Source organism: Melozone crissalis, unplaced genomic scaffold (genome assembly GCF_028551555.1).
Source record: "Melozone crissalis strain CALT ecotype California unplaced genomic scaffold, PUWL_Pcris_2 ptg000111l_1, whole genome shotgun sequence".
NCBI lineage: Eukaryota > Metazoa > Chordata > Aves > Passeriformes > Passerellidae > Melozone > Melozone crissalis.
This window is the reverse complement of record NW_026535888.1, coordinates 10,850,015-10,868,777: the sequence shown is the minus strand read 5'-3', so window position 1 is coordinate 10,868,777 and position 18,763 is coordinate 10,850,015. Positions and strand designations below refer to the sequence as shown.

Genomic DNA, 18,763 nt, shown 5'->3' with positions numbered 1-18,763 from the left:
CTTCCTTCGTCCTGGGACCCCTGTGAACACCACCACAAGGGATGTATCCCCTGGTGAGGCTGTTGTTGAGAATTAAAAGGAAAATTTTGTGGATAATGTTGTAAGTGGTGATGTTGCCTGAAACCCAAAGAGAAAAATGCCTTGCAATGGGGTTAAAATCATAAAATGGGAATCAAGGACACCTCATTGTCTCAGGCCTTGAGAAATGGAAACACAAGTGGGTTTGGGGGAGCAAACTTGGGGTAAATCACGGAATCACAGAATTTCTAGGTTGGAAGAGACCTTTAAGATCATCGAGTCCAACCCATGTTCTAACACCTCAACTAGATCATGGCACCAAGTGCCATATCCAGTCTTTTTTTAAACACATCGAGGGATGGTGACTCCACCACCTCCCTGGCTAGATGATTCCAGTATTTGACCACTCTTTCTGTGAAAATGACTTTGTTAACTGAAGTTAATTGGGAGATTGATCCATTGGCATGTTGGGGGTTAAACTTATAAAAGTATGAAAAACTATGACCCATTGTCCATTTTGGATGCAGCCCCCGGGGAGCTTCATCAGCCCTAAATGTACCTGAAAATGCTTCAATAAATAGAACTGCTTTATACTTGTAACTTTTGTTTGGCCTGTGTCTTAGGCAGCCCCAAAGGCCTCCCTGCTGTCTGGGCAGCCCCAGTCCCCACTCACCCAGGCACAGAGGGGGCTGGTTCCCGTTGCTCCACACTCCATCCTGCAGGCACTCGGTGCTGGGCTCGGCGCCCGGCTGCAGCTGGAATCCCTCGTTGCACTGGTACACAGCCTTGGTGCCCACCGTGTACTCCTTCCCAAAGACAACCCCGTTCCTTGGGGCTCTGGGAATGCCACAGGAGAGAGCTGGGAAGAGAAAACACATCTTAAACAAAAAATAAAAATCAGGGAGCTGGTGGTTTTATCCCAAATTGCAATCCTGGATCCCGAACTTTCCTACTGGGAGTGCCCACCCTTCATAAAGGATTGTCGGGGCCTCTAGCTGCTCAGAGTGACCCCAAGATGTGTTAGAAAGTCTCTTTTCCCAGTATGGCGCTTGAAGAAGGAGTCAGAACTCTTCAGTTCTCATTCTCAAGGTTGTTGATTGTATCTTATCTATAAAATTCTTTCTCCTTTCCAGCCGAGGTTTGCTCAGCAAGACAGTCCAAGACACTCTGGCCACCCCCAGGGCAGTGGAGTTATCTTTTTATACTAAAACCTATGTGTACATTATTTACAATAACTTTCCAATGCCTATCACCTATGTTAGACAGCGAGCTTCTACTCTAAACCAATCTAAAAGTGCCACCATCACAGCAGAAGATGGAGGCCAAGAAGAAGAAGGAGAAAGGCTGGACATGCCCAGATTCCTCCATCTCGCCCCCTGAACCCCCATTCTAAAAACCCCAAAATCTACTTTTTCACCCCGTGATAAACTCTCTATCATTCTATTTAATTTGCATTTGCCATGCAAGGCTCAGGTTTTGTCCCACTCCTGCCCCAGCATGGAGCAGGATCCCAGAGCAGCTGGCAGGTGAATTCTGAGAGGTGTCAGCAGCTCCAGAGGCAGGATCAGACCCATCCCTGTTGGCACTGATGGTGACAGGAGTGTCACTGCAGCGAGCTCAGGGCTGGTCAATCCCTCTCCAAGGCCTGATGTCTAGACAGGCTGCCAGGCTGAATACCAATGGCTCTCCCAGGGAACAGAAAGCACCTGGAAAATCCAACTTTTTCCCTGCTGCTCTTTTCCAGCTCCCAGTCATTCCCTTCCCTCTTTGCCATCTATTCCCAAAGTCTTGCAGACGAGGATAACCCTCAGCGCTCCGAGCTGGTTCTCAACACCCAATTACCCAATTCCAATGTTGATTCTTTTTCACTGCTTTTCCAGGGACTCTCAGAACTTGATCCCAACCCATCCCTGCTCTCACTTTGGCACAGGGGGATGGCTTCCCTCCAGTGGAAGTGGCCCTGGGGGTGCTGGGTGCCAGGCTGAATACCAATGGCTCTCCCAGGGAACAGAAAGCACCTGGAAAATCCAACCTTTTCCAGCTCCCAGTCATTCCTTTCCCTCTTTGCCATCTATTCCCAAACCCCTGCAGACGAGGATCACCCTCAGCGCTCCGAGCCTGCTCCCAACATTACCCAATTCCAATATTTATTTTTTTTCCCCCTGCTTTTCCAGGGACTCTCAGAACTCGATCCCAGCGTGTCCCTGCTCTCACCTTGGCACAGGGGGATGGCTTCCCTCCAGTGGAAGTGGCCCTGGGGGTGCTGGCTGCAGGTGGAGGTGCTGTGTCCCACCAGGCGGTAGCCGGCGTCGCAGCCGAAGCGCACGGAGCTGCCGGGGCGCAGCCCGGAGTGGCTCAGGATCATCCCGTGGGCTGGGGGCTGGGGGAGGCTGCAGTAGGGAGCTGGCAAGGAGGGCAGGGAAAAGAAAACCAGTCAGCAGCAGGGTCATTCCCTTCCCACTCCCAGGAATTACACCGAGCTTCCCCAAAATCCCCAAAACAAAAATCGGCGATGGATAAACGCGGAGTCGAAGCAGGGATGGAGCACGGGGCTCTGATCTGAGCCTCAGCCAGCTCCAGGAATAAGGAGTCATTCCTGGTAATTGAATATTCCTTAATTCATTTGCTGAGAAAAGCCTGGACAGACTTTTCCAGTGCCTGGCCACCTCCTCATCCAGAAACCTTTCCCAATATCCATTCCCTGGCATCAATGACTCTCCACATCAGGCTTCTGGTTCTGAGGAGTGGTTGGGAAATGAGCCAAAGCTCCAAGGTTTCTCCCTGGAATTTCTCCTGACTGTGATCCCACAATCCTGATTGTTACAGATTGGTTGAGACTGAGCCAAAGCTCCAAGGTTTCTCCTGGACAGACCCTGCCTTTCCCAACCTCCCAACTTGGAACGTGCCCGGCTTTGTCCCTTCCCTGCCTTGGCAGCTCCTGCCCTGCCAGCTGGATCTCTGCAGGAATCCCACGGATCCTCCCGGCTCTGGAGCTGCTCCTGCTGCTGGCAGAGGCAGCTGGGACTCACCAGAGTAGCGGATTTTGAAGCCTTTCCTGTTGTAGGCATGGTCGGAGGACCAGCGCAGGAAAACGCTGTTCCCGCTGCTGGTGACGGTCAGAGGGGCTGAGTAATTCCCACTGAGGGACAGCAGCAGGGGGCTCTGCCCTGAGGGACCTGCCAGGAACAGGGGACAGGGAAAAGGGACAAGTCACAGTGTGGCATTCACATTTTTTTGAAAAATCCCAGGATTTTTCTCCTGGGAAGCTGAGAAGCCTCAGAGAAAAAGGAAAATAATAATTCTCTGATTTGCTTCGCCTGTGTTTTGCTCCATTGGAATGTGTTTAAAAAGGAAAACAATTCTTTTCTTATTTGCTTCTCCTGTGTTTTGCTCATCTGGAATGTGTTTGGAGATTGTTTACCCACAGGTGATTGTTTCATTGATATCTGCTGTGAGTTGTTTTCACTTTTTGGCCAATCAGAGCCAAGCTGTGTCAGGACTCTGGAAAGAGTCACGAGTTTTCATTATTATCTTTTTAGCTTGTAAGTATCCTTTCTGTATTCTTTAGTATAGCTTAGTATAGTATTCTTTAATATAATATATATATAATAAAATAATAAATCAAGCCTTCTGAAACATGGAGTCAGATCCTCATCTCTTCCCTCATCCTGGGACCCCTGTGAACACCGTCACACCCAACTCCTCCCCCTTGGAAAAATCCTTCAGATCCATCCCAAAAAATCAAATTGCAGCTGTTTCCTTATGCCAGGAATCAGTGAGGAACTTTCTGGAAGGCAAGCAGGAGTTTCCAGGTGGGAAGCTGGCCCTGGAATGCTCCTTCCCCCTTGACTGGTTGGGATCATGGAACCCCAGGAGGATTTGGGATGGAAAGGGGAGGGAATCTCTCACCATCAAAGATTTCAAACTCATCGAACTGCTTCTCGCTGAGGAAGTACTCGATGGTGAGGGAGATGTTGTAGCCTGGCTCCACCTTCACCACCCAGGAGCAGGTCTGGAAGTGGGGGTAGCTCCCCAGGAAGCTCTGGCTCAGGATCACCCCGGTGGAATCCGTCATCAGCTGGTTCATGGGGCAGTGCACTGGGGATGGAGATGGACATTCAGTGGGAATGAACATTTTTCAGAGGAAGGATGGAAGCACAAGGGGTCTGTCCTGATGAGCCAGCTCAAGGCAGAGCACGACCCCTGCACTCCTTGATCCCTGGGGCTCAAAGAATCCCCAAATCCCAAAAATCGTCACACTTAAGGAAAGGAGCAAAAAGCAGCAAAGCCAACTAACCATTCCCACTGCTTTGATCCCTGGGGCTCAAAGAATCCCCATATCCCACAAATCCCAAAAACTGTCACACTCAAAGAAAGGAGCAAAAAGCAGCCAACAAACCATTCCCAATGCCTTGATCCCTGGGGCTCAAAGAATCCCAAAATCCCACAAATCCCAACAATTTTCTCACAGGAACAAGAAGCAGCAAAGCCAACAAACCATTCCCACTGCCTTGATCCCTGGGGCTCAAAGAATCCCAAAATGGGATCCCAAACTGGACATGAGAACTCCAATTCCTGCTCAGGGAGGGTCTCACTCCCTCCTCCCAAAAATCCCACACTCCTAAAAACGGGAAAATGAATCCCAAGGATGAAAAATGTGCCAACAAACCTCCCCCAGCTCCTTCCCTGAGCAGGGAAATGTGGGATTTATGGATTTTTTACCTTCACAGGTGGGTGGGGGTCCCTCAAACTGCAGGTGGGTGCCCAGTTTGCAGGTGAGGATTTCGTTCCCAATGAGGGTGAAGCCAGGGAGGCAGCGGTACCTGACAATGTCACCTGGGAAGGGATGGAAAACAGGGATGGGAGGGGGAAATGCAATTAAAAAACTGGAATGAGGATGAGGAGGATGAGGGAAGGCTTTACCAATGTTGAACTCCTCGTTCTCTGTGATGATCTCGGCATTGGGAACCATGGTGGGAGGCTGGCAGCGGAAAAGCTGGAAAGCTGGAAAGCAAGGGAGGAGCAGAACATCATGAACACAGCCCTGATGGAAGCAGGGAAATTCCTCCCTTTCCACCAGGAAATTCTCCTTTTTTTATAAGGAAATTCCTCCCTTTCCACCAGGAAAATCCTCCCTCTCCATTAGGAAATTCCTCCCTTTCCACAATGAAATTCCTCCCTCTCCATAAGGAAATTCCTCCCCTTCCACAATGAAATTCCTCCCTTTCCATCAGGAAATTCCTCTCTCTCCATTAGGATATTCCTCCCTCTCCACCAGGAAATTCCTCCTTTTCTATAAGGAAAATCCTCTCTTTCCACAAAGAAATTGCTCTTTCCCCACAAGGAAAACCCTTCTTTTCCACCAGAAAATCCCTCCCTTTCCACCAGAAAATTCCTCCTTTTCCACAAGGAGATTCCAGGACTAAAAACTTCCTAGAAAAAAACTGGTTTGAAAGACTTAGTGGAAAAAAAAAATTGAGCTGAAAAACTTCCTGGAAAAAAATCGGTTTGAAAAATTTTGTGGGGGAAAAAATATAAATGGGCTGAAAATCTTTCTGGAAAAAACTGGGCTGAAAAACTTCCTAGAAAAAACTGGTTGGAAAGATTTTGTGGGAAAAAAAATGGACTGAAAAACTTCCTGGAAAAAACTTGGTTTGATAAAGTTTGGGGGAAAAAAGTGGGCTGAAAAACTTCCTGGAACAAAACTGGTTTGAAAAATTTCATGGAAAAAGAAACTGGGCTGAAAAACTTCCTGGAAAAAAACTTGGTTTGATAAACCTTGTGGAGAAAAACTCGTCTGAAAAACTTCCTTGGGAAACCCAGCCTGAAAAACTTCATTAAAAAAAAAAAACTGGGCTGAAAAACTGTGGAAAACTCGGGATAAAAGGGTATTTTTTTTGCATATTCCCAGATCTATTCCCAATATTCCCAACATTTCCCCCCCCCAAGGGAAGCAGCAGCTCAGACCATAGAAGTAGATGGCGAAGATGCCCCCGTTGGCGCCGTCGCTGTGGAATTTCAGCAGGACCTGGTTGGAGGAGCTCTGGGCAGATTTCTTGGCTGAGTTGCCTGTGAACACCCCCAGCTGTGGGGCTGTTTGCTGGGGCCCGTCCCTGATGGCAGGAACACAAGGAAAAATTGATTTTTCCAAGGATTTAAGCCTAGGAACCCAACCTAGGCTTTCCTTCCCTTTTCCCGCATCCACATTTCACAACCCCTGCTCCAGTTAAACCCCTACAACTTCTCCTGGCTCCCAGCTGGACAATCAGAAACACAAATTTCACTTTTAACCTCAAAAACTGAGGAATTAGGACCTGTTTCCCAAAGGAATTTCACTCCCTGTTTGCCCAGCAAATCATGGATTCTGAATATCCCCTCCAGAATACCAGGGGATATTCTGAAGGTCAGACTTTGAGTGCCAAAAGCTCAAACTTTGGTCACAAACCCTTTAATCAGAGTGGCTGCCTGAAGCTGATAATCTCCATTCTTAATAAATAATGGAGATTATCATTATAAATAATATTTTTATTTATTCATATGGAAAGAAAGCTTAAAAAATTTTTAATTTCTCTTCTCTTCTCCAAAACACCAGAAGCTCCCAGCTTGCAAAGGGGATCCCAGGGGTCCCATTCTCAGTTGCTGCTGCTTCAAAGCCAGGATTATTTCCCAAAATGAGTCCTTGGAGTGACCCCCTGCACCCACCAGACAGTGATGAAGTCGTTGTAGGGCTCTGTCTGCAGCAGGGTGAAGTTCAGGTGGATCCCATATCCCACGGGCACTGTCAGCAGCCAGGTGCAATCCTGGGAATTTGGGTACTGGTTGGGGAAGCCAGGAGAGTAAACTGTCCCATTCTGGGCTGTGACATTGCCCCCACAAGGCACTGCAGGGAAGCAGAGAGAAACACAAACCCAGTGAGGAAATATCCCCTTAAAACATCCTTATATCCCATTTTTATTCCTTTTTTTTTTTTTTTTTGTACAAAAGTAACAATTCTGCATACAGAAAAATCCAGATTTTGTCCTAACTTGCCTGAAATAATTCCTCTCTGCTGCAAGCACTGAAAGAGCAGCTGAGGATTCAGCTCTTTGTGTTCTCTGGGGTTCAAGGACTTACAAGAGGGCAAATATCACCTCTCTCCCTCCTTGCACAGCTCCTGCAGAGCCAGTGCTGGCATAAAGGTCAGTGCTCCTGGGAAATGGGCTGGGAAATCTTCAATAAGCAGCTCTGAACTTCTCAAAGGTTCACCTGAAACCCTTCTGGAAGCAAATCCCACAGAATTCCGGCCAGCAGCCCGAGGGGTGAAAGGCTGAAACAGCCATGAGGGGGGGGGGGAAAGAGAATTTGGATGAGTTTGGATGCCTGGATTGTGAATCTTCAGCCTGCAGAGTCCTCTGAGCACAGCTTTCAGAAGAAAAACCACCTTGGAAGATTCCTGAGGATCTCCCACCTGGATCATTCAGGAGATACCCATGAAGGAGGCAGACAGGGACACACCCAAAGTCCTCAGAGCTGCAATACTCTTTTATCAGTGATTATTTTTATTTATCAGAGCTAGATCAATGGAAGCTGGGTGTTGGTGAGGGAATAAAGCAGCAAGGAATTATCACTCCAAGGCCCCTGGACTGTGCCATACAGAAATAACAGCTCCAGCAGGAAGGTGAGACACAGATTCTCCTCAACCGCACCCCAAGACTCAAACCCCTTGAAACACCCCAAATATTCACCAAAACACCTCATGGAGACCACATTTCCTTCCAAGAGCTCATTCCTATCCACACCTTTGCTCCCAGAGCAATCCCAGCCCATCCCAAGGAGCTGAAGTGCCATGCCCAGGTGAGCCCAGGCCGTACCTTCACACCTGGGCAGGGGGTGATCCCAGTTCCTGTTGGTGCTCAAGACTCCCCAAGACCCCCATCAGAAGCTGCCAAAACACCCCAAATATTCACCAAAATACCTCATGGATCCCTCCAAGAGCCCATTCCCAGCCATGTCTTTGCTCCCAGAGCATCCCAAGGAGCTGAAGCGCCGTGCCCAGGTGAGCCCAGGCCGTACCTTCACACCTGGGCAGGGAGTGATCCCAGTTCCTGCTGGTGCTCAAGACTCCCCAAGACTCAAACCTCCCTCAGAAGCTGCCAAAACACCCCAAATATTCACCAAAACACCTCGTGGATCCCTCCAAGAGCTCATTCCCAGCCACACCTTTGCTCCCAGAGCATCCCAAGGTGCCCAGGTGAGCCCAGGCCGTACCTTCACACCTGGGCAGGGGGTGGTCCCAGTTCCTGTTGGTGCCGTGCTGGCAGGTGAGCACGGGGTGCCCGATGAGCTGGTAGCCAGGCAGGCACTCGAAGGAGATGGACTGGCCAACGTTGTAGCCAGCTCCTCTCACCACGCCGTTGGCAAAGGGCTCCGGGTCGGGGCATTCCTGCAGCTCGTAGGCTGGGGAAACACAATGGGAATTTGTGTTTGTGTTTTATTTCTCAGGGAAAAAGGGACAGGGCAAGGAGAAATGGTCTCAAGCTGTGCCAGGGGAGGGGCAGGATGGAGTTCAGGAGGAATTTCTCCGTGGAAAGGGTTGGAAGGGGGTGCCCAGGGAGGTTTGGAGTCAACAACCATGGAGTTGACTCAGCAACCACAGAGTTAACTCAGCAACCATGGAGTTAACTCAACAGCCACTGAATAAACTCAATAACCACAGAATTAACTCAGCAACCATGCAGTTAACTCAACAAGCATGGAGTTAACTCAACAACCACAGAATTAACTCAACAACCACGGAGTTAACTCAGCAACCAAGGAGTTAACTCAACAACCATGGAATTCATTCAACAACCATGGAATTAACGGAATTAACTCAACAATCATGGAATTACCTCAACAACCACTGAATTAACTCAACAACCACTGAATTAAATCAACAACCACGGAGTTAACAAACACGGAGTTAACTCAACAATCACAGAATTAACTCAACTCAACAGCCACGAAATTAATTCAACTCAACAACCACAGAGTTAACTCAACAACCATGGAATGGGCTCAATAACCACAGAATTAATGGAATTAACTCAACAACCATGGAGCTAACTCAACAACCATGAAGCTAACTCAACAACCATGGAGTCAACTCAACAACCACAGAATTAACTCAACCACCACAGAGTTAACTCAAGAACCGCCACCCCCGGGGCAGGGCTGTCCCTGCTCACCCTGGTACTCCAGCTTGAAGCCGGGTTTGTTCTGGGAGTGGTCGCTGTGGAAGTACACGGTGGTCTCGTGGGAGGTGGAGAGCAGCGAGCCGGGCAGCTCGGCGCCGCTGAAGCGCCCGATGACGCTGCTGGTGTCGTAGGGCCCGTTCCGGATCTCCACAAAGTCGTGGTTGGGCTCCGTGGAGAAGTTCAGGAACTGGATGTGGGCACCTGCAGAGGGGGAAGGAGGAGTTGGGCTCTAAAATTGCAGCTGAGGTTTTGCACCGGCACCAGCTCCAACAGCAGCACTAATCCCAGCTCCAATCCCAATACCAAACCCAGCTCCAATATCAGCACCAACCCCAGCTCCAATAGCAGAACCAACCCCAACACCAGCATCAACCCCAGCTCCAATCCCAATACCAAACCCAGCTCCAACCCCAGCTTTAAGCCAGCTCCAACAGCAGCACCAACCAAAACATCAGCATCAACCCCAGCTTCAATCTCAATACCAACCCCAGCTCCAACCCCAGCACCAACCCCAGCACTAACCTCAGCTCTAACAGCAGCACCAAATGCAAGATCAGCACCAACCATGGCTCCAATCCCAATACCAAACCCAGTTCCAATCTCAACCCAAAAGTCAGCACCAACCCCAGCTCCAATCCCAATACCAAACCCAGCTCCAACACCAGCATCAACATCATTACTAACCCCAGCTCCAACAGCAGTACCAACCCTGGTCCCAACCCCAGCTTTAAACTCAGTTCCAACCCCAACATCAGCACCAACCCCAGCTCTTACCCTGGTTTCAATCCCAACACCATTCCCAGTTCCAATCCCAGCTCCAACCCCAACCGCAACATCAGCTCCAACCCCAGCTCTAACCCTTGTTTTAATCCCAATACCAATCCCAGCTCCAACCCCATCACTGCCCACCTGCACAGCCCAGGACACCCTGGGCACTCAGCAGGACTTTAACTGCCCTGGGTACACAGAGTGCCTTCAAACTGACTCAGAGGAGCTTTGGAGTGGAGCTTAGGAAGGAATTCCTCCCTGGGAAGGTGGGGAAGTCCTGGTTTAGGGTGCCCACAGCAGCTGTGGCTGCCCCTGGATCCCTGGCAGTGCCCCAGGCTGGGGCTTGGAGCACTTTGGGATAATTTCCCTGGCAGGGAGTGGAATGAGATGATCTTGAGGTTCTTCCCAACCCAAACCAGTCAGGGATTCTCTGATTTTTCACCCCCTCTTCTGCGATGGCACCGACCCAAACCCATCTCTCTCACCAAACCCCACAGGCAGCAGGATCCTCCACGTGCAGTCCAGGTTGCTGGGGTAATTTCCTGGGAATCCTGGGCTCAGGAGCACTCCTTCCATCTCTTCTGCTGTTCCTCCACACTGGGCTGGAAGAACAACAGGGTTCATGGTCAGGATCCAGTCACAGGATCCCTGAGGGGCTTGTCTGGGTGAGGGCCATGGGAAATGAAGGAATTAAAGACTCAGCTGAGAAAAAGGAACCAGCACCAAGTTTCCAGGGCCACATCAGGAATGGATGTGCCTTTCTCCTGCCCTTAGGAGATGAAGACTGAGCCCAGGGATCCAGTTTGGGCCACCAGAAATGGAAAGCCAGATGTGAGCAGTGACAGAGGGGATGGACACCTGCTCTGCCCACAGACATTGCACCAAACCAGGCACCAGCACTTCTTGACACCTTCACCAGCTCAAAGAATGACTGTGAAGAAGCTGAGTGATGCTATTCTGACCCCAGTTACAGCCTCTCCATTCCCCTGCCAATCTCTGGGCAGTCTGTCACTGATAAACCCAGCACGGAGTGTTTGCTCGCTGCCTGCAGCCCACTGCCAGCCACGGCAGCACAAAAATATGTTTACAAAAGGCACCACATGAAATTGAAGCACTGACAGCACCTCCTCACGCTTATCTGGATGACCTCCACGTGGTCCCAGCAGCAGCACCCAGCTGAATCCAGCCAGGTGTTCTCTAACTCGCTGTGACAGCCAGGCACAGGCTCTTTGTCCAATATCTCATTAGCCCAGACCTGCTCCTAACAAGGTTTCTCCCAGAAGATTTCTCTTTCTTTTCCCTCCTAATGGCTCTTTAATAGAACTGCTGCTGAATTATTTAGGTGCCCAGCAGCTGGAGGAAGCAGGCCAGCAGAAAATCAAACTGTGCTTGGAGCAGGGGCTCTGGTGGGCACAGGGCAGAGCCCCAGCACTGTCACACCCACAAAGGTGACATTCACTCCTCCAGGAGTGGCTCCAGATGTTTTTCTGCCTCTCTGCAGCAGCCTGACCTTTCCCAAGGAGGGGAAAATACAGGCATAGCCAAAATTCTGCTGGGTTGGGAGGCTGGTGCTGATTCAAAGAACAAAACTTGTGGTTTGGCAGCTTTTGGGATCCTCCTCCATGCTGGGATCTCCCAGCTGAGCCCAAGGACTTCTGCTTCCATTCAGAGCAGCTCCAGGGGAACGGGCCCTTTAGCTCAGTCATTCTCCTGGAAATATCTCTCCATTTATTCCTGGCCTGCAGATCATCAGATAAAAGAACTGTTGGCTCTTATAATTACTTTAAAGCCAAATGATGTAAGCTGGAACAGCAGGAGCCCAAAATAACTGTTAACTAAAGCTATTAAATGCATAAATGTCTCTCTCAGAGCTGCAAAATGTGCAATATGAATATTAAACATCTACATTTGCTAAAAGCAAATGACTGAAAATAATTTTTAAAAACCTCCTGCAAGTTCCATTCACCTCCAGGCCTCTTCCACAGGGAAAATGGAATGTCCAGGCCTGAACATCTGAACAGATCTGAGGGTAAACAGTGACCTGGACAAGTGACCTGTGGACAGCAGAGTGGCCACAGCAAGTTGGGATCCTGGGAGAGACCAGACCCCAGTGAAAGGAGCAGCTTTGGTGGTATCAGACACATCCCACAGAAATAAACCACGCTTCAGATGGAAAAAAATCCTCCAGCCATAAAACCAACCTGCTTCCAGCATGAGGAAATTGGAGGGTTTCCCTTCTGAATGGGGGATAATTCTGTGTTTCACATTTTGTGCTAGAGCCACATCTGTAACATCCAAAACAAAGCACTTCAGGCAGCCCACGGGGACTTCTCAGGCACAATTTCCCTGGCAACCCAATGTTTCCTCACACTTGCAAAACCAACCTGAAATTTCTCTAAATCAGCTCTTTAGCCTTGTTTTATTTTAGGGAAGTGTTATAAATATCAGCCAGGTAGAAAGAAGTTGATTCCTTACCAATGCAGAGGGGTGGAGGGTAATTCCAGCGGCGCACCGTGCCCGGCATGCAGGAGATGTGAGAGTGGCCCTGCAGGGATGGAAAACAAAACAGGGGTTTGGGAGGTGGATGGAAAACAAAGGGGAGAGCCCCTCCGTGTCCTGGAAGGAAAAAATTCCCTGCAAGATGGATCTGATCCAGAGGGAGATGCCTGTTGCATCTGGGGTACCAGAAAAGTGATGCCTTAAAGAATGTAGGAATTAAACAACTGGATTTGGAGATTATCTTTCACACTTGGGGATTATCTTTGGAGATAATAATAGTGTAGGAGGTCATCTAAAGGCTGGTCTTTATTGGAGGAAGATATGGAAAAATGTCCATAAAATGCCCATTCCTCTAAGGGGGGAGTGAATACAGTTGTACAAATTTAGCAAATTAGCATAATTGACAAAAATAATCATAAATAGTGAGGTAATTCAACCACCTCTGAATCCTCTCCCACAGACAGGGACTAAACTTTGTGTCTCCAAGAGCTGGTTTCAATCTTGGAAGAGCCAAGGAAGAACAGGAACCTGGGACCCCCAGCTTGGAGCTCTGGAATGTGTTTTGTCTTTCTGCCTTGGGAAAAGGCAGGGAAAAATACTGGGACTGACCACAAATATAACAACAGAGGTAGAAATAGATGTGTAAAGAATATAGGGAACCCAGAAAAGCAGGAATCCTTCTGGTGATGCTCAAGGACCTGGAACAGAGTTACAGGAATAAAGGAGGGATTTATTAGAAGGTTTTTACAGGAGACACCTTGGGCAGCACAAGGCTGGAGATGGACCCAGGTTGGATCCAAGGTGGACCCTGAGTCACAAAATTTCACACTTTTATAAATTTTGGTCCACTTCCATATGGGGTTAACTGTCCAATTCCAGCTGCAGGTTCTGCAGTCCCACCCTCCCAGTTTGCTCCCCTCCATTCCCTGCTGTTTGCACTTTTTGGGGCTGAAGCTGCAGAGGTGTCCTTGGTTCTGGGGCTGGAAATTGATCGTTCTCTGGGACTGAGGAGAGGAAAAGGATTGTTCTGTGTGCTTGAGGAGAGGAAAAGGATTGTTTGTGGGACTGAGCTGTGAGGAGACCTTGCTAAAACACTTTATAAGGAGTTCAGAGTCCCGCCCTGAGGCAGTGCAGGTCTGGAGAAGCAGGGAGCTGGGGCTGTACCTGCAGGGCGTAGCCCGGCTCGCACTGGAAGGACACCACGTCGTTCACCAGGTAGCGCTCGCCGATCTTCAGCCCATTGCCGGGAACCGCGGGCTCCGGGCAGCTGGAGAGACCCACGGCTGTGGGGAGAAGGGAGGTGGGAGCTCAGGGAGTGGGGCTGGGGCTGGGCTGGGGCCTGCAGGGATGGGAACACGCTTTGTGTTCTATCCCGCTCCTGTTTGCCATCCACCACCACAGACTCTGGGTGGGGAAATTCTGTTTATTATGGATTCTCCAGGGACAGCCCATTTCCATCTCCACATTTCCAGCTGGGAATGTCCTGCTGCAAACCCAACTAACAACCTGTGACACCTCGTGAGGAGTAATGGGCTCCCCTTCCCTTCCCTTCCCTTCCCTTCCCTTCCCTTCCCTTCCCTTCCCTTCCCTTCCCTTCCCTTCCCTTCCTTTCCCCCTTTCCTTTTGTTTCTCCTTTCCTATTCCTTCTCTTTCCCTCTCATTTTCCTTTCCTTTCCTTTCCTTTCCTTTCCTTTCCTTTCCTTTCCTTTCCTTTCCTTTCCTTTCCTTTCCTTTCCTTCTTTTCTTTCTATAACCCACATCTCTCTCCTTTTCCCACATTTTTTTCTCTCCATTTCCCACATTTTCTCCTCTCCATCCATCTCCCCTCTCCTTTCCCCATCTCCCCTCTGCACATCCCAGGGATATAAAATGAATCCTGCAGCTCCTCTCCATCATAACCTCCTGCATCCCTGCAAGGGCTCCTGCTCCCCACAGAGCCCCAGGCAGGGGGAAAATAAAAGAGAAAAGGAGCAAGGAGAGGCTGAGTCTCCTCCCAAAGCCCAGTCACGCTTCCCTCCCTGCTCCTGGATGTGCTGCTTGACCTTCAGAGAGGCAGCAGGGAAAATGGCTTTAAATAACTTCTCCTTCACATCAGTGCCTTTCACTCAGTCCCAAATTGTTCCTGGCTTTGGAGCATGCAGAGGTAAGAGCTCAGCCTGAGCGCCACAGTGAGGGAGAAACCTGAGTTTTCCTCCCCTGTTTGAGCTCATCTCTCCCAACTTCCTCCCAGAAAAAAACACAGAAAAAAAAAAAAACCAAACCCAGGGCTCAGGGCTGGGAGATTCCAATTGTACAAACAGAGCAGAAATCACATTATTTCCAGCTGCCCTGAAAATCAACACCTATTAATTTCCTCAGCCAAGGAAACAGACAGGGCTGATAATCCCCAGGCTCATGAAAAACCTGGCCGTGATTTTTGCAGGAGGGTGCTCAAAGGATTTATCGATTGGAATAGAGCTGGAGAAGAAACAGAGTCACAGCCAGAGGATTCCTGCAGCTCCCAGAGCACAGGCTGAGCACATTTTTTCCTCTCCCAATCCTGTGGTGGCTGTAATCCTGCTGGATTCAATAATGGACAGGGTTTCAGTGAGTAAAGGCAGCAAATCCTGGAAGGTTTTAGTGCTGCTTGGCTTTAAAGCAGCTCCAGCTGTGCCATTGCAGGGAATCTCACACTGGTTTGGGTGGGAAGGGTCCTAAATCACCCAACTCCATCCCACCAGCCCAGGCTCACCCTCACCAGCAGCAGAGCTGGGAAAAATCATGGAATATCCTGAGCTGGGACCTGCAAGGATCGTCCACCCCACACCTGGCTCTGCAGGATAACCAGCCCCAAAATGTTTAGGATGGATTTAGGGAAATGTTCTTCTCCCCAGGCTCCCCAGGGAATGGGAACATTCCCAAAAGCTCCAGGAAGTTTTGGACTTCACAGATCATCCATCCCATTCCTGGCTCTGCAGGATAACCCCAAAATGTTTAGGTGGGATTTAGGGAAAGGTTCTTCCCCCCAGGCTCCCCAGGGAATGGGAACAATCCCAAGAGCTCCAGGAGTGTTTGGACAGGGTGGGATTGCTGGGATGCCTGTGCAGGGCCAGGGTTGGACTGGATGATGCTGGTGGATCCTTCCAGCTCAGGATATTCCAGGATTCTCTGCCAGTATTATCCAAAATAACAGGCACCTCCACCTCTCCTGATCAGACATCAGGAATCAAACACAGACCCAGGGGAAAATGAGTTTTTGTCATCCCCATCCAAACCTGACAGCCATTTCCCAAAGGATTCTCTTCCCTGCCTCACTCAGGTTTGTTCTCTCACCACTGGGGATTTCTTTTTGAAAGGATCCTGGCTAGGATCACACATTTAGCCACGTGCTGGGGTCTGTATTCCCAAAAAAAAACTGGCATGAGCCTTGCTGGGAGCAAAGTGCTGCCATTCCAGGAAGAGTTGGGATCATCCCTAACCAGGAACCCACTCAAGTGCTCCACACCACCACAGAATTTGGGTTGGAGGGGACATTAAAGATGTTTTTAAGGTGTTTTTGAAAAGGAGGGGTGCCCACACCACCTCAGAGCTTCCAGAGGTGCCCTTGGACAAGGAGGATGGATCAACCACCTTGGGAATGCTCCTGTGCGGGGCTCTGAGCACACAGCACAGGAATTCCTGGATCCAGCAATGTGCCCAGGGCAGCTCAGGGTGCTGGGCTGTGGGAACAGGAGCACATCCAGCAGGGGAGGGAGGGGAACATCCCCAGCACCCACTAAAACACTGCAGAAACCCCCCCTGATAACACTGATAACAGCGATAACATGGGGTTCAGCTCTCAGCTGTGAGCAGAGCCTGCCCAGGCTCTTTGTGCAAATCCTGCAGTTTTTCCAAGCTCAAGCTCCATCAAAATGCTCAAATTCAGTTTTATCTCCATTCTGACCCTGCTTTCCTCAGGGGATGACCTCTGAGGACTCTTCCAGCCAGGATTTTTGGGATGAGGACATATCCAGACCTGCTGGTTCCAGCAGGGAATGCCAAGAGCTGGAAGTCCCTGGCAAGCAGCACTTCCCAAACCCAGATCCCAGCCTTGCACCCACGGATTTTTTAACCCTTTGTGCCACAAAAAACTGCCACCAGGCTCATCCCACCCCTCTGCTCCATCTTTCCTCTATTTATCACTCCCTCCTTGAGAGCAGGGAGCCACAGCAGCTCCTTCCCCCATTTCCCCAGCCCTGCAGGCACCTCCCCATCGGGCAGGAGCTGCGGGATCAAGGCTGGAGCTGCTCTTACTTTTGTATTCCAGGTGAAAGCCGGCGGCAGAGACGCTGATGTCGGAATAGAAATGCAGATAGAGCTGGTTTGAAGTGCTGTTGAGCAGAGCAGGCACCGTGGTTCCTGGCAAAACAAGGGGAGCACAAAGGCAGGGGAGAGTGTGAGAAATGCCTGTTTGATGACTGGCTTTTGGCAAATATTCAAATGGATGGTATATGGGTTGTGTTGGAAAGTGATGCTGGATTAATTCTCTTCAGTAGTGTGCTAAATATAGTTTTAGGTTATAACAAAATGTTAAAATAGAAACTAAGCTATGTAAGATATTTTTTTAAAGAAAGGACTTGCAATGAGATAGCAGCCACAGGACACCTCAATATTTCAGAGAAAAATAATTTATTGGTCCATTATCAGAAGAAATCAAATTCTTCCTGACTGCTCAGCCATGAAGGTGCCGTCAGGATTCAGAGGAAGAAGTTGGCACTGACCACACAGAATCCTGTGTTTGAACGGAATTTATGCATCATGGATGAGATGTATGAATATGCAACAGGTTATTGTTTTTAAGGGTTAATCCTCTGTTAATGTGGGTCCTTTTTTCGGGCTTATTTTGCCCAGAAAAGATACCCAGACTGTTCATAACTCTTTGTTTTTATTGTCTCATATTGTCCTAATCCAAATTGTCCAACACTTTTATTACTCTAATTATATTACTATTTTTATAACCATTTCGTTACTATTTTTATTATCTGTAAAATAAAACTTTAAATAATAATATTATATATTAATACACATTATTAATATATAATATAATATTATGTATAATATATAACATATGTATTATATAATAATATATTACTATTTTATATTAATATATTATACATTATATATCATATATTATATATCATATATTATATACTATATATTATAGACAATATATTTTATTATAATAGATAAAATATATTAGAAAAATAATTATATAAAATATTATTTTAATATTTAATGATACATTTACTATTAAACTTTTAAAATGTTAAAAACAACTGATGGGCATTTTTCACAGAGAGGATCTCTCTCCCCCTCCTCAGAGATTTCCTGACAACACAAAGTCCTTCCAACTTAATGAGCTCCTCTTGGTTTTGATCAGGTTCTTTCTAACGAGGCCAATTGAGAAATACCCAGGGCCTTTCCTGAAATCCTTTCCTGGATTTCAGCCCCTGGAGCTTGGCCACCGACAGACAAAAAGCACCAAGGGATGGGAAACAGCGTGGGTGGAGCGCAGGTCTGGGAAAATTCGGGAAAATTTGGGAAAATTCGGGATTCCTTCATCCCCTGGAAGCTGCTGCAGCAGCAGGACAAGGCAGCTCCATCCCAGACCCTTCTCCTGCCTAGCTCAGGGCATTTTGGGCACATTTGTTAAATAAATGAGGTTTTGGGCCATTGTTCTGCCAGTGGTGCTGAATTTGAAAGGCTCTCAAAGCTCCTGGAGCCTGCTCTGCTAAAAGCCACAATTCAAAGAAAAACACAAGGATTCCAAAGGAAATACAAAAATTCCAAGGAAAAATAAGAGTTTGTTTTGTAGCCTTTCACCCTTTCTGGGGGACATCAAGGTCAGGTCACCTTGCCAGGTGTGGTGGCCTCACATCCCAGCAGAGCTGAGGGAATTCCCATTTCCAGGAATAAAACTCCACTGGTTTTGTGTTTAAGGCTCCCTCTCAACCCTTCCCACAGGTAGAAATTGGAATTGTAATTCCCAACCCAACAGAGCACATGATTCCCTTGAAATCCATTCCTGGCTTTTGATGCTTTTTTAAAGTTTAATTTTGTGAGGTGAATGAAATGAGGCAGGAACTGATGGGCTCGAGGGCCACGTACCAGAGAAGCTCCCCAGCATGGTGGCTGTGTTGTCTCCTCCATCAAACACTTCCAGGGAATCCCAGTTCTGCTCTGTGACAAAACTGATCACCTGGATCTGCAGAGAGAAACAAAACAAAGGAAAAAAAATTTGAAAT

The 18,763-nt window shown here is 48.5% G+C and overlaps 1 protein-coding gene across 1 annotated transcript in view; it reads right to left on the bottom strand.

Annotated features, from left to right (window-relative positions):
- CSMD2 (CUB and Sushi multiple domains 2) overlaps positions 1-18,763 on the bottom strand; it is a 247,823-nt gene that overhangs the window by 27,134 nt on the left and 201,926 nt on the right. The window contains exons 36-50 of the mRNA XM_054292539.1: positions 18,627-18,723; positions 16,773-16,877; positions 13,665-13,783; positions 12,477-12,546; positions 10,487-10,603; positions 9,225-9,434; positions 8,266-8,454; positions 6,721-6,898; positions 5,986-6,131; positions 4,942-5,022; positions 4,741-4,854; positions 3,928-4,116; positions 3,048-3,194; positions 2,233-2,421; positions 692-877 (exon numbers count right to left, since the gene is read on the bottom strand). Of these exons, the coding sequence (XP_054148514.1) occupies positions 692-877; positions 2,233-2,421; positions 3,048-3,194; positions 3,928-4,116; positions 4,741-4,854; positions 4,942-5,022; positions 5,986-6,131; positions 6,721-6,898; positions 8,266-8,454; positions 9,225-9,434; positions 10,487-10,603; positions 12,477-12,546; positions 13,665-13,783; positions 16,773-16,877; positions 18,627-18,723 (2,137 nt within the window). The remainder of the gene's footprint in view (positions 1-691; positions 878-2,232; positions 2,422-3,047; positions 3,195-3,927; positions 4,117-4,740; positions 4,855-4,941; positions 5,023-5,985; positions 6,132-6,720; positions 6,899-8,265; positions 8,455-9,224; positions 9,435-10,486; positions 10,604-12,476; positions 12,547-13,664; positions 13,784-16,772; positions 16,878-18,626; positions 18,724-18,763) is intronic.